General features: G+C 42.7%; 2 protein-coding genes across 4 annotated transcripts in view; one reads left to right on the forward strand and one right to left on the reverse strand.

Moving 5' to 3' along the window:
* The window catches only part of LOC311035573 (phospholipid-transporting ATPase IA-like), a 212174-nt gene that overhangs the window by 7177 nt on the left and 191480 nt on the right, over positions 1-13517 (forward strand). For all 3 annotated transcript variants that reach the window (XR_014599748.1, XR_014599749.1, XM_084043847.1), the window contains exons 5-15: positions 150-195; positions 1355-1395; positions 2149-2222; positions 2813-2882; positions 3119-3246; positions 3785-4062; positions 5736-5863; positions 6535-6612; positions 7042-7130; positions 7768-7840; positions 11847-11952. Coding sequence is in view for 1 of the 3 variants with exons in the window: in XM_084043847.1 (XP_083899973.1) it covers positions 150-195; positions 1355-1395; positions 2149-2222; positions 2813-2882; positions 3119-3246; positions 3785-4062; positions 5736-5863; positions 6535-6612; positions 7042-7130; positions 7768-7840; positions 11847-11952 (1111 nt within the window). In the remaining 2 variants the exon portion in view is untranslated. The remainder of the gene's footprint in view (positions 1-149; positions 196-1354; positions 1396-2148; positions 2223-2812; positions 2883-3118; positions 3247-3784; positions 4063-5735; positions 5864-6534; positions 6613-7041; positions 7131-7767; positions 7841-11846; positions 11953-13517) is intronic.
* LOC311036359 (ATP-dependent RNA helicase DDX19A-like) lies at positions 8717-9994 on the reverse strand (the record flags this gene model as incomplete). Its single annotated transcript, XM_084045002.1, has 1 exon — positions 8717-9994. The coding sequence occupies exon 1, from the start codon at positions 9824-9826 to the stop codon at positions 8717-8719; it is 1110 nt and encodes a 369-aa protein (XP_083901128.1). The 5' UTR covers positions 9827-9994.

Genomic DNA, 13517 nt, shown 5'->3' on the forward strand with positions numbered 1-13517 from the left:
CTTTATTCTTTTGTGTGACGCTGTAGTAAGATCAAGAAGAGCGTTAATCTACAAAAAAACACAAAAAGTTGAAATATGGAGATAATTGGTCATGTGTTTGTTTGCGTACAGAAGCTCTAATTGGTCATGTGTTGTTTGTTTGTGTACAGAAGCGGCACAAAGCCGACAGAGTGGTGAACCAGAAGGAAGCCAGAGGTCAGACACACTTTATTTTACATTTCTAATGTCCAGAAAACTTGTATCTCCATATCGTTGCCGTCGGGCAGGAACTTTGTATCTCAGAGGTCTTCAGGTCTTCAAGGTCTGGGACCCCTAGGGAGTCCTCAGATTTACCACAGGGGGGCTGCCAAATCTTTGTGTGATAGGAACTTTTTTTTCCCTTCACATTAACCACTTGAACCCTAGCATCCCTATTCTGAGGGGAACATTAGCCGAAAATAGCTGATCTACAAGCTCACAACGCCTCGCAGATCGGCTATTTTCGGCAAAAAGGTTTGGTGCAGAGGAAAAAAAGTGCAGACCGAGTACAGAGACAACGGACAATTACAAAGTATTAAGATAAGATGTTTATATGTTTATTCCTGTATGGAACATACAACAAAATTTTGTTTTGAAGGTTTTTGAGGGTCTTTAAGTGGTTAAATGTCTGAAAACACACCATTAACCTGAATCAAACGAAAAGATCAATACACAAAGAACATTAATTTACACAACACTGATGATAGTACAGTCAAACAAGTCTATGAAGATATCTATGAAATCTATGAAAAAGTTAAATCTGGAACACAATTTTATACAATATATATAGTGGGGGTCCCTGCTTCTCTCTCTCAGCTAAGGGATCCTTGGCCTGAAAAATGTTGAAGATCCCTGCTCTACATCATTGCTGTCGGGCAGAAACCTTGTAATTCCACATTTCACTTTGGACGTTTTGTTTTACTTCATAAATGAATGCCCTACTTCATCATACAATGAGCTTGTAACATTATGTGGTTAAGTCTGTTGGTTTTTATAAATATTGAACCAATGACAAGGTTGTCTTTAACATTTATTGAAAGGGAACTGCTTTGGGACATACAAGGTTTCCACCTGATAGGATGAAGTTGTAAGCCTCATGCATGTCTGTTCATTATAGAATAGACTCTAATATGTAATGTGGTTCCCAATCCCAACCTTTTCTGGATCAGGGCCCAGTTGAAAATCCACCCATCTTCTGACCACTTAACACGGCAGCCATTCAGTACTCATAGCATGATTATTTTAGCAGTCAATCGAAGCAAATCCGATTTTGATAAAAGGATGTCAGTACTGATATTAAAATGATTAAATGTGAAAATGTCCTTCCCTCCTCCAGTTCTGCGCAGTGGGACATGGGAGAGTGTTGACTGGGCCAAGGTAGGTCAAATCTAATACTGCTCATAATTGGGGTGCAACAAGCCCCAGTTATACTTCATTCTACAACCGTGTTGTACAAAAACACGTTTCGCGACACGTTTTGATGTTTTTTAAATCGACTACAGCCTAACCCATATTGGTTTGGCCGATGTATTGTGCATTATTTGACTTTCTTGAAAACACCGGTATCTGCAATTTTGCTGCCTGTGGGTCCCAATTATTATAAAATGATCTGATAAAATGAATATCAAATATCTAAATACTGAATCAAGCAACTTAAAAACTGTCTGGGGGGCTCACAAAAGCCTGAGTGCTTGCATGCTTTTTCCCTTTCTTTCTTTTTTTACAAAATAAAATATCAGACAAAAAAACATTGGTAATTGGTGGTCTAGGACTCTCCAAAATTCTGGATCAGCATCTAACCCAAAAATATGTCATGGGTCGGGCCCTAGTTAAAACTCTATTCCAGTGGTTCTCAAAGTGGGGTCCACCAACCCTCAGGGTTCCTTGAGGGGGTTCCAAATGGACCCCTGTCCATTGTCCAAGAGTTTTCTGACAGATAATCCCAAAAAAAATCCGATGTCGGAATCTGATGGATTAATTTGAAGTATGTAGCCCCCCTTACATGTTTGTAAATGGAAAGAAACGGGTCCATTTGTATGCTCATAGTTATTTGGGTCCATGAAATTAAGCCGCCATGCACCCTCTGTGTGTGTGTTCTCTCCCCCTGCTGGTGTGCTGCGGGCTCCGCAGGTGACGGTGGGGGACATAGTGAGAGCTGCTGATGGGGACCCACTTCCTGCCGACCTCGTCCTGCTGTCGTCTAGGTCAGGAACCCCCCCCACCCAAATATACGTTCTCATGTCCAGCTAGAGATCAAAGTCCTTATGAGTCCCTGCTGTGCACAGAGTTATTTTTTGTATTGGAAATCCAAATCTTAGATTGCGTCATATATGTTCCAAAAATAAATAAATCACCCAGTGGTTTTACTCATGGATATGAAGCATCAGCTGATGGTGATTTTCTTTCTCCAAACACAAACGTAACTCAATATCATACCTAAATCACCGGGCTCATTTGTTTATTTTTGGAACACAGTTTTTATTATGACGCTATCTAAGATTTGCCTATGGGATTTCCAATACAAAACATACTGTAACTCCGTGACCCATGGGTAATGGGAGTGACGTCAGGACTTTGGTACTCTATAGGCTCTGTGCATCACAGTAGCCCTGGGTTTTCACTTCAGAAGGTGGCATTACCCATGTCCTGTTCCGGTTCAAAGCCAATCAAACAAAGCTATGGGAAAATGAACAGCAACAGGAAACGGGTATGCCACCTTCTGAACACCTGGGACTACAGTTACGCACAGAGCCTGTTGATATGCTCACTAACTCCGTCCTGTTGTCACCCACAGCGAGCCACATGCCATGTGCTACATCGAGACTTCCAACCTGGATGGAGAGACCAACTTGAAGATACGACAGGCAAGACACTTCAAACTGTTCGACATTATTCATTTTAGTTTATCTGTCTTCAGTGGTGGGAAGGAACTAAGTAGCTAGGAGTGAGTTCCAGCCGAGAAGGTCCTGTCAGCCCAGGTTGGTTTCTTTGTCCTGGGGGGTGTCCAGGAGATTGGCATCACAGGCCCGACCTGAGGGAGTGGGAGGGGGGCGTGGTGTTGGGAGGAGTTCAGACGTAACAGCAGTGACGTCCTCCACAGGGTCTCCAGGTGACCGCCAGGCTGAAGGACGCTGACAGTCTGATGCAGCTCAATGGTCAGCTGGAGTGTGAGAGCCCCAACCGTCACCTCTATGACTTTGTGGGACGCATCCAGCTGGACGGACACAGGTGACGACTGAGTATTCTTCTTCTTTTTTTTTTCTTCATTCTACTGCAGGGTTTCTTAAAGTGGGTGCTGTGGTGGCACCCTAGGGTCCAGGGGGTGCCGCAGGATACTTTTGATAATATTTGGAATTTATCAATATCACTTCAGTTTAACCACTTTAGACCCTCTATACTTAGTAAAACGGACCTGAGTTGCACTGTAGTTTGTGCATTCTTTTTCGATTTACCGTACCCTAAAATTTAGAGTACACTAAATCGTCATGCCAAAAATAGCCGATCTACGTTTCCCCCAGAATAGGGATGCAAGTTATTTTCAATCTGTCCTAATGGAAACTGATATTCTCTCAAGTCTTCCTTGTGACATACTGTATCTTAGCGGGAAATATTTACATCTTTATTATACTGTAATATGACATAAATGTAACAATGTAATTCAGAAAAATTAACCACATCAGTTGGTCTAGAGCTGTGGTTCTCAACGACGGAAAAGCCCCCAAAAATATCTTTAAAAAAATTAACACAGCTTCTCTGTGTGTCCCAGTCCCGTGCCAGTGGGCTCGGAGCAGATCCTGCTGCGCGGCGCCCAGCTCAGGAACACCCAGTGGGTGCACGGCCTGGTGGTGTACACAGGCCACGACACCAAGCTGATGCAGAACTCCCGGCGGCCTCCGCTCAAGCTGTCCAGCGTGGAGCGCCTGACCAACTGGCTCATCCTGTTCCTGGTGGGCTGCCTGCTGGCCATCTCTCTGGCCTGCTCCGCCGGACAGACCCTCTGGAAGAACCACGTGGGAGACTACGCCTGGTACATGGACCTCAACTGTGAGTCCAAATAATAACAATAGCTTGAATTGATGTAAGGCCATTCATGAACCCATGGACGCTTTACGTCAAAAACAATGAACAACCAACAAACACGCAATCAAACAAAACAACAAACAACTACATTTGCCATAAGCCTGGGAGAATAGGTGTCTCTCCAAGGCAGCCTTAAAATAACGCTAAAAACAACGCTGCCAAAGCGTAAACGTATCTCTAAAACAATTTTTCCAACCATAAAACAACATGTTTTTTCACAGGTCATGTTTATATTTATCTGTTAGCCTTTAATGTGATGTATAATGTGTGTTTTTGTGTTTTCCCTGTCTTTGCTGTGTCACCAGCTCCAGGTAAAAAAAAAACTAGACAAAAATAGGCTCCTCTTGCTTTAGACGTGTTTTCATTCCCCAGACATCCTGGATCCGTTTGCACCAACTAGTCTTTACTACTGCACCAAGTCCTAACTGCTAATGGCTCTTTTTCACTACAAGAATTTAAGTGAACCGTGTCGTGTCGTGACTAGTTCTAAGATTGACACCGGGTCTTAGTGAGAAGAAGAAGAGCTTTAAGCCTAGATGGTGCAGCTGGTGTACGGTAACTATTAGGTCGGATTTAGAACTCTAAGTTATGACCGAGTTAGCCTAAGACCAGACATAAGCCCACCTTGTGAAACCCAACCCACCTCCGATCACTGATGTCTCTGTCCTTTCTAGCGAATAGAATTATATCCACAAGAGAAACTATTGCTCAGAGTCAATCTGTGTGTGTGCGTGCGTACGTGTGTTAGTTACATGTTTAATAGATAGTTTACTTGTCATAGACGTTGATAGAATCCCTTTCAGTGAGTGTGATTTTAGAAAAATAAACATTCCCAACCAATCCATTTAGGGGGAATTGCTTGTCAAGTTGCTGCGCCTGTTTTTCCATGCTGTTATAACACCCGGGATTTCAACCCTGGTGTCTGGTGTGGGAAGGGACTCTAAAGCCAAACATCAACCACTAGCTAAGAGGGAATCTCCCCCCTTGGCTGGGGGAGATATTAGGCTTTTGGTCTTCAGGAAGTCTTCTATTCTGTTATTGTCATAACTTCTACTACCTATGAACTTACTGTGTTGGTAGGGCTGAGGGGATATGACTTCAAATCATTATCACGTTTTCAAACTTTTTCCTCGATTACGATTAATGAACAAAAATAGTAGATCTACAAGCTCACAACGTGTCACGATGCGACACATTGTGAGCTTGTAGATAGGCTACCTAAAATAGCCTATCGACCACTTACTTAAGGGTTTAGTAAGTGATCAATCAGACTGATCGATTTAGTCGATTATAAAAATTCTACTGGAATTATTTTTTGTTTTCGATTCGTTGATAAGAAAAAAGAAATTACAACAATTATTCAGTTGTAAGTTGATAATTGTTTAAAAAATGTTGGTTAATTGCCCAGCCCTGTGTGTTGGTATAGTTTTTTACCAACACACCAGTACTTACTTGAGTACAATGTCAAGCTACTATTACTCTAGGAGAGTATTTCCATTTCTTTTTACTTTATACTTACTTTATACTACTCCACTACATCTCAAAGGCAAATATTGAACTTTTTACTCCACTACAACAACTACTCCTCCACTGGGTATGTCTAGTTATTGTGACCGGTTTGTGTTGATGTGTGACAGATGGGAGCGCTGCCAACTTCGGTCTGAACTTTCTGACCTTCATCATTCTGTTCAACAACCTGATCCCCATCAGTCTCCTGGTCACCCTGGAGGTCATCAAGTTCATCCAGGCCTTCTTCATCAACTGGGTACACACACACACACACACACACACACACACACACACACACACACACACACACACACACACACACACACACACACACACACACACACACACACACACACACACACACACACACACACACACACACACACGCGCACGCAATATGTTGAGGAAAAAACGTTGCGCTGCGCATGCATGCCAGCTGAGTTCAGTGACTTGGGAGAGACCGCATCAAACTATCCCTCCATACGGCCACGATCATGTATTCCTTCTTCATCGAGGTGATGACATGCAATTTTATTTCATTGTCTGTTATTGTAAGATGAGATTGTTACATTCCATTATGGAGTAGTCTATAACCGGCATGTACTGGTAGAACGGCATTTTTGGTGCAGCATTTTAGTCCCGTGAGGAACTCGTCACACACACACACACACACACACACACACACACACACACACACACACACACACACACACACACACACACACACACACACACACACACACACACACCTGCCACTATCACAGTAGATGAGGTTTGTGCACAAGATTAGATTTAAAATACAAAATGATTCTTTGTACCAGTCTGCAGTCTGTTCTTATAGACACATTTCATTTTAATATATCAGCCTCATCTCAGAGAGCAAGACATTTTATTTGTGATGAATGTGTGTGTGTTTTGTGTCTTCAGGATCTAGACATGCACCACGAGCCCACTGACACGTTCGCCGTGGCAAGAACATCCAGCCTCAATGAGGAACTTGGACAGGTAGTTTAACCACAAACAGTTGCCTTGTTGCCAGCGACGTAAGATTTCATAGATTATAGCTTCATAGACTTGTTTGACAGCACTGTCATCAGTGTTGTTTTGTTTGTTTACATTTGATATTTTATGTTTGGATTCAAGTTAACATGTATTTTCAGACATTTAGCCACTTATACTCTCACTTATACTCTCACTTATACTGCTTAGTAAACTTGACCTTGGCTCTGTACACGTTGTTAGCTTGTAGAGCTGTGAGCTGCTATTTTCAGCAAATGTTCCCCCCTATCACACAAATATTTTGTGGCTTCCCTCCTGTAGTAACCCTGAGGACCCCTTAGGGGTCCCAGACCCCTTGTTGGAGACCCCTGATTTAGACCGTTCCAAGTCTATGCAAGTCTAGCCCACCAGAAACATTTGCTGCTCTTCTTTCAGGTCAAACACATCTTCTCTGACAAGACGGGCACCCTGACGTGTAACGTGATGCAGTTTAAGAAGTGCACCATCGCTGGGCTCACATACGGGTGAGACATACATCCTCCATACAGACATGAGCTGTGCTTTTTCCCCACTACAAGCTCATCATTGTGAACTGGTAGATCTGATATTTATACCTTATCATCACTTTACCCAAATACAGATCCAGTGGAGTTAGGCGGTTTTTGACCATTAATGTGGAGATGGGTATTTTTCGTCAGACTTCTTCATTCTAATCAATGATGGACAAAACAACTATATGTCCACTAGTTGGAGTTAGGTGGTTTGAAAAACAGTTTGAGGATGGAGGTTTCTGCCCGAGAGCAACGCTATACAGTACATACCACGTATAAGGAGTTCCCAACGCAGCTATGCCCATATATGCAGTGAGCTGTCTAACCTCAATGTGTTGTCAATGCATCAGGCTCAAACAAATCAGTTAGCTCCATATATGGGCACAAAAGGGGGCATGCCCAAACATGGGCATATACATCAGTGATCTCCATATATGGGCATAAAAGGGAAATGACTGACAGATACAGTGATCTCCATATATGGGCATATCGGCGGTGCGACATAGGTCGCACTACAAGGTCCAAACTCTAGATATGAGCCTCTAGCGTATGTTTTATTTATATATATTTAGGCTACATATTAATAAGTATATTCATTTGTTTTCTGAAGGCACAACATGGAGTCAGCTGATGAAGGACATTTCAATGATCCTACCTTACTCTCTAATCTCCATGACAACCATGTAAGTATACAACCATGTATATAAACATGACTAACTATCTACCATAACAACATGAGTACCAGTTATACTGTATTAACATATTCTACCATAAACTCCATTGGTTAAAATAATTGTTTTATTAGTTGTGGATTGCAGCTTTAATTGTTAGAAATCATTAGAACCTTCACCTATAATGGCATGCCTAAAATAGGGGCACTAAGTTGAAAGTTGTTTTAACTGTGAATGTAGAAATTAATGTTATACTAAAACTAGAGATAAGCTACTACATGGCGCTTCTATAAATAATTATACAATTTAACTCGCAGTATATTTCAGAATATCTAAAAAAAATATGGAGAAAAAAATGCAGACAGACATCTTTGTAATAATAATAATAATACATTTTATTTGTAAAACCACTTTACATTCATCACATTCATCTCAAATTGCTACAGGATTAAAATATCTTGATTTACAGAAGATATCCTAAAAGGTCTTCTCATTTGCAGACATGTTTGTTTGTCCTGGTGCAGTAAAGTTGTTCAGTTGGTAGCAGAGTTCTCCATGTTCTTGTATGATGCTGCTTACTTCCTTGGTGGGTATCACTGAGCACATTCCTGTGCTCTGCGTCTTTTCCATTTTAAAGACGGCAAACCTCTCTTCGTCCTTTCTTCTGTTCACAGAACTTATTCTCTGCTATTGGCACCCTTTTAGTGTGCTCTCTCGCTTGCTTGTGTGTTGTCTTTTTGTTTTGTTTTTTAAAGTGTATGGTGTTTTTGTATGCGTTTTATTTTCCTGTTGCTTGGTTTGATAGTTATGGCCAGTGTAGAAGAGGTTCGAGTTTGAATCAGTGTACAGTAAGTTGTGCCATCACACCGTTCCGTTCGTCCCCCCTCTTTAGCTGGTGATTTTCTCTATTTCATCCAGATCATCTGTGCCCATTTTTTCTATTTCACAATTGAAATGCTCCTGGATCCTCTTCAGGACGTTGCCGTCCTTGCTGTCCACCATGTTGATAGCCAGCCCTCGCTTGCCGAATCGGCCCGTGCGTCCGATCCGGTGCAGGTACGTCTCGTAGTCCGGCGTGCCGTCCCTGTCCACCGGCAGGTCAAAGTTGATCACCACGGAGACCTGCTCAATGTCGATGCCTCGCGCCAGGACGTTCGTGGTGACCAGGACTTTCTCCTTGCCGTCCCTGAAGCGCTGAATGACCCGGGCCCTATCCTCTATATTCATCTCTCCACTGAGCAGTTCCACCTGGTGGCCCTCCTTCTTCAGCGCCCCCTTCAGCCAGGATCCCGTCTGCCTGGTTTTGCAGAAGATCATAGCCTGGGCGATGGTGATGGCTCCGTAGATGTTGCAGATGGCCTCCAGCTTGTCCTCATTGCTGTTGCAGAGCACGTAGTACTGCTTGACGCTGTTCAGCATCTCCTCCTCTCGCTTCAGCTTGATGACGTTGGCATCGGGCACGATGCGCTCGGCGAAGTCCCACACGCCCTCGTCGAACGTGGCCGAGAACAGCAGCATCTGGCAGCCCCTGGGCAGCATCCTCTGGAGGCGGATGCTTTGGTCCTTGTGGCCCTGCGTGGCGATCATGACGTCGGCCTCGTCCAGGACAAACACCCTGATCTTCTTGGGGTCGAAGAACTTAAACTTGTGGCACCAGTCCAGCATGGTGCCAGGGGTACCGATGACCACCTGCTCCCGCAGCGCCGTGCCCCTGTCCAGCTTGTTGCCTCTGACAGCGTAGACCAGCTTCACTTCTGGGTAGTGTTTGCCCATCTGCTCGATCACCTTGCCGGTCTGAAGTGCCAGCTCGTAGGTGGGCGACAGGCACATGCACTGAGGGTATTTCTGTTCGGGGTCTACGCGGCTGAGCATCGCCAGGACAAAGGCGGCCGTTTTCCCCGTCCCCGACTGTGACTGGGCGATCAGATTGTGCGGAGGTTGCGTCAGCATCATCGGCAGAGCTGTCTCTTGGATCTTGGAGGGTCGGTTGAAGCCCATGGCGTACACGCCCTGCAGCAGCTGGGGCTTGAGCTGGAGCTCCTCGAAAGACTTGACCGAGTACAGCGGAGAAGTCGGGTCCCGTTTAAGGACCTCCAATTGGTTGGTGCAATTGACCAGGTTACTGCGGATCGTCTTGTTCAAATAGGACTGGGCCGCCTTGTCGTCTTTGTCCTGAGACACGGTATTGTCCTCCTGTACCGCCGTCTTCACTGGCACCGCCACTCTGGTTGTGGAAACGCCCTTTTCTTCTGGTGTGTCCTCCTTGATCAGCATGCCACCCAGCAATTGAGCAGCAGCTTCCTCCATCTCCAACGTCAGTGCCAAAGACATTGTTTGTTGTGTTGGGTTCTCTGTTCTGTTAGAATGAAGCGGTAAATAACTGACGTTAGGAGCCTTAGCAGACAGTTAGCACTGTGCAGCAAGAGACTAGAGTTCACAGAGTGGATGATGTTGGCAGGTCAACACGCTCCGTAAGAATGATGTCCTGTTGCACGTGCTGCTGCTTATGTAGGCACATGATGTCACACAAGGCCTTGTTTGTACACAGTTACCATGACAACCATAATAACCCATGTATGTATACAAATGAGTTAACACTACAACCATGTATGTACACTAATGAGTTACCATGACAGCCATGTAAGTACACACATGAGTTACCATGGCAACTATGTACATACACAAATGATTTACCATGGCAACCATGTAAAATGCTATGGAAATAAAACCATGGTTTCCCCATAGCAACCGCCTGTTTACCATAGCAACCGGCTATTAGACCCTAGCAACTGACTGTTTTACCCTAGCAACCACCTGTTGTACCCTAGCAGCCGTCTTTTAGACCATAGCAACCACTGTTTTATCATAGCAACCATCTCTTTTACCTTAGCAACCGCCTGTTAGACCTTAGCAACCATGGTTTCACCATAGCAACCGCCAGTTTACCATAGCAACCGGCTTTTAGACCCTAGCAACCACCTGTTTACCATAGCAACCGGCTGTTAGACCCTAACAACTGACTGTTTTACCCTAGCAACCACCTGTTTTACACTAGCAACTGTCTGTTAGATCATAGCAACCACTGTTTTATCATAACAACCACCTCTTTTACCATAGCCACTGTCTGTTAGACCCTAGCAACCACTTTTTTTTACCATAGCAACTGCCTGTTTCACCATAACAACCGGCTATTAGACCCTAGCAACCGTCTGTTAGACCATATCAACCACTGTTTTATCATAATAACCACCTATTTTACCTTAGCAACTGCCTATTAGACCCTAGTAACCATGGTTTTACCATAGCAACTACCTGTTTTACCATAGAAACCACCTATTATACCCTAATAACTGATTGTTTTGCCCTAGAAGCCATCTGTTAAACCATAGCAACTACTTATTTTACCTTAGCAACTGCCTAATAGACCCTAGCCTAATAAGATTGCACAATTTCTGTCTACTCACTCTGCGTCTCATCGGTGGGCTGTGGACAGTTCAGAAAGCTGTCCACCAATGACGTCATGGATGGGGATTCCAAGCTAATGGAAACTACAGCATTTCTCTTCCTGGAAAGTTAGCATGCTGAAATAGAAGCCATTGTTCTAGCATTCATAATAAAAAATAATAATACGTTTGAAATCTTGTTTTAAATGACCAAAACTGCCCATCGATGATGTCACTGGTAAGCAGCTTTCTGAACTGTCCACAGCCCACCAATGAGAGACAGAAATGGTGTCCTCTTATAATGAGCAATAGTGAGGACCAATTATATGAAGAACGGTTCAAAATGGGTGAAGTGCTCCTTTAATTAAATTGTTTGGGAGCTTTAACCCACTCTACGGATATTTAAGCTTGTGTTTGATTCCTACCTTGATATGCAGCACCTAAGAAAATAATCGTTACATGTATTGATTAGTCAATATAGCTTTGTGTCCGTATTTGTACAGCCTTACTGCAGACAAGTAATGTATGCGTGTGTGTGTGTGTGTGTGTGCATGTGTGCGTGCATGCATGTCCAGGCCACAGCATCAGTCATCCAGGAGTTTTTGACCATGATGGCAGTGTGCCACACTGCCGTTCCTGAAAAGACAGAAGATTCCATCATCTACCAGGCCTCCTCACCAGGTACTGTAGTTCCATCATCTACCAGGCCTCCTCACCACTGATTCTCAGCCTTTTACATATCAAGAAGAACACCCAGTTTCATTATGCATTGGGCCAGTGGTTCTCATGTCAAGGACCCCCAAAATGTATTTAGCTGCTGAACCCCATCTAAAAAATGTTTTCTCAGGGACCTCCAGATGCAAAGATTTGAGTTAAAATGTTCGCTTTAAAAATAAATTATATATATTCAAAGATTTGCACAAATTTTCACAATTTTTGAATAGCCAAAGTATAAAATAATAAGTTAAGTGATTCAATGATAGTGACGCTATATTAACTAATTTATCTGGGGACCCCCTGGTACCCACTTTGAGAACCAATGCATTAGGCACCAGACCCCCATTTGATACGATTTTCTTTTAATCTCTGGGACCCCAATCCACACCAGTTTCCCAAAAAAATGTAAATATCCCTTTTTATTTTTTACATTTCCTATAATGTTTTATCATTATTTCTAAACATTTTCAAAAATGAAAAACAGAAATCAACATTTCTCAGAAGGTTTTAAAAAAGCAAGCATTTTTCAAATTAATTTCAGAAATATATATTTTAAAAATCTGAAACGTTCCATGAATTAGACAAAAAAACATGAATTAGACAAGCACAACTTGTACAGTAGATCTGCTATTTTCACTATTGAATTGGGCTAAAGTAGTTAATTCATATGTATTTTTGTAAGTTTGGTGTCCCGGGGAGACACCAAATTTGTCTTTTGGGTCTCAAACTGAAAAGGTTTGGGAAAAAACGATCTACACTGTAAAATCTGCAGTGTTAATTTTACTCTTTCTTGAGAGTTTACAAATGGAACCAAATGGACCTGGTATTGTTTGAGAAACGCTGTTCCTGATCAGCCCGACGATGCATTTGTTTACCCCAACAGCCCACAATCCCACTCATATTGTGTGTGCATGGTAAAGAATGCCATACTAAGGCGTGAATGTTGCGTGGCCGTCGCGTTGAAGGTTAACGCGACGGCGCTTACTGGCAATTCACACAGCTCAGTGATGCTCATGTGGGCCTGTCACAATTATTACATTGTCGTCTAATCACAATTGTCTGAGCTAATCGCAGTTATTATGCATAATCATCATAATCGTTTTCCATGTTGAAAAATGTTCATACATTTTCAAATATTAAAAAAGCAGAAATGGCTGATCTACGAGCTTACAACGTGTCACAAAATCACGCATTGTAAGCTTGTAGATCAGCTATTTTTTTTAAAAGTATAAAATTATGAAATATGTCAATCATTTCTTTGTTTATTTAAGTGATTTGTCACATCTGCAATTTGTGTTTACGAAGCCTGAAAGGCAAACAGTTTTGTTTCTTCATGTAATCCAATGTTCAATGCCAAAAACACAATTAAATCGTTAATCACAATTAATTGTATGACAATTAATCGTTAACTTGAATCTGCTATTTCTGCTACTTCTGTGTGACGTAGAAGTATAAAACATAGGGCATTAATTTATGGGGGAAAAAAACACAAAAAGATCAAATATGGTGGTGCAAATGATCTGCCCAAC

The sequence above is a fragment of the Gymnoscopelus microlampas genome (assembly GCF_963454915.1).
Source record: "Gymnoscopelus microlampas genome assembly, chromosome: 20".
Lineage (NCBI taxonomy): Eukaryota > Metazoa > Chordata > Actinopteri > Myctophiformes > Myctophidae > Gymnoscopelus > Gymnoscopelus microlampas.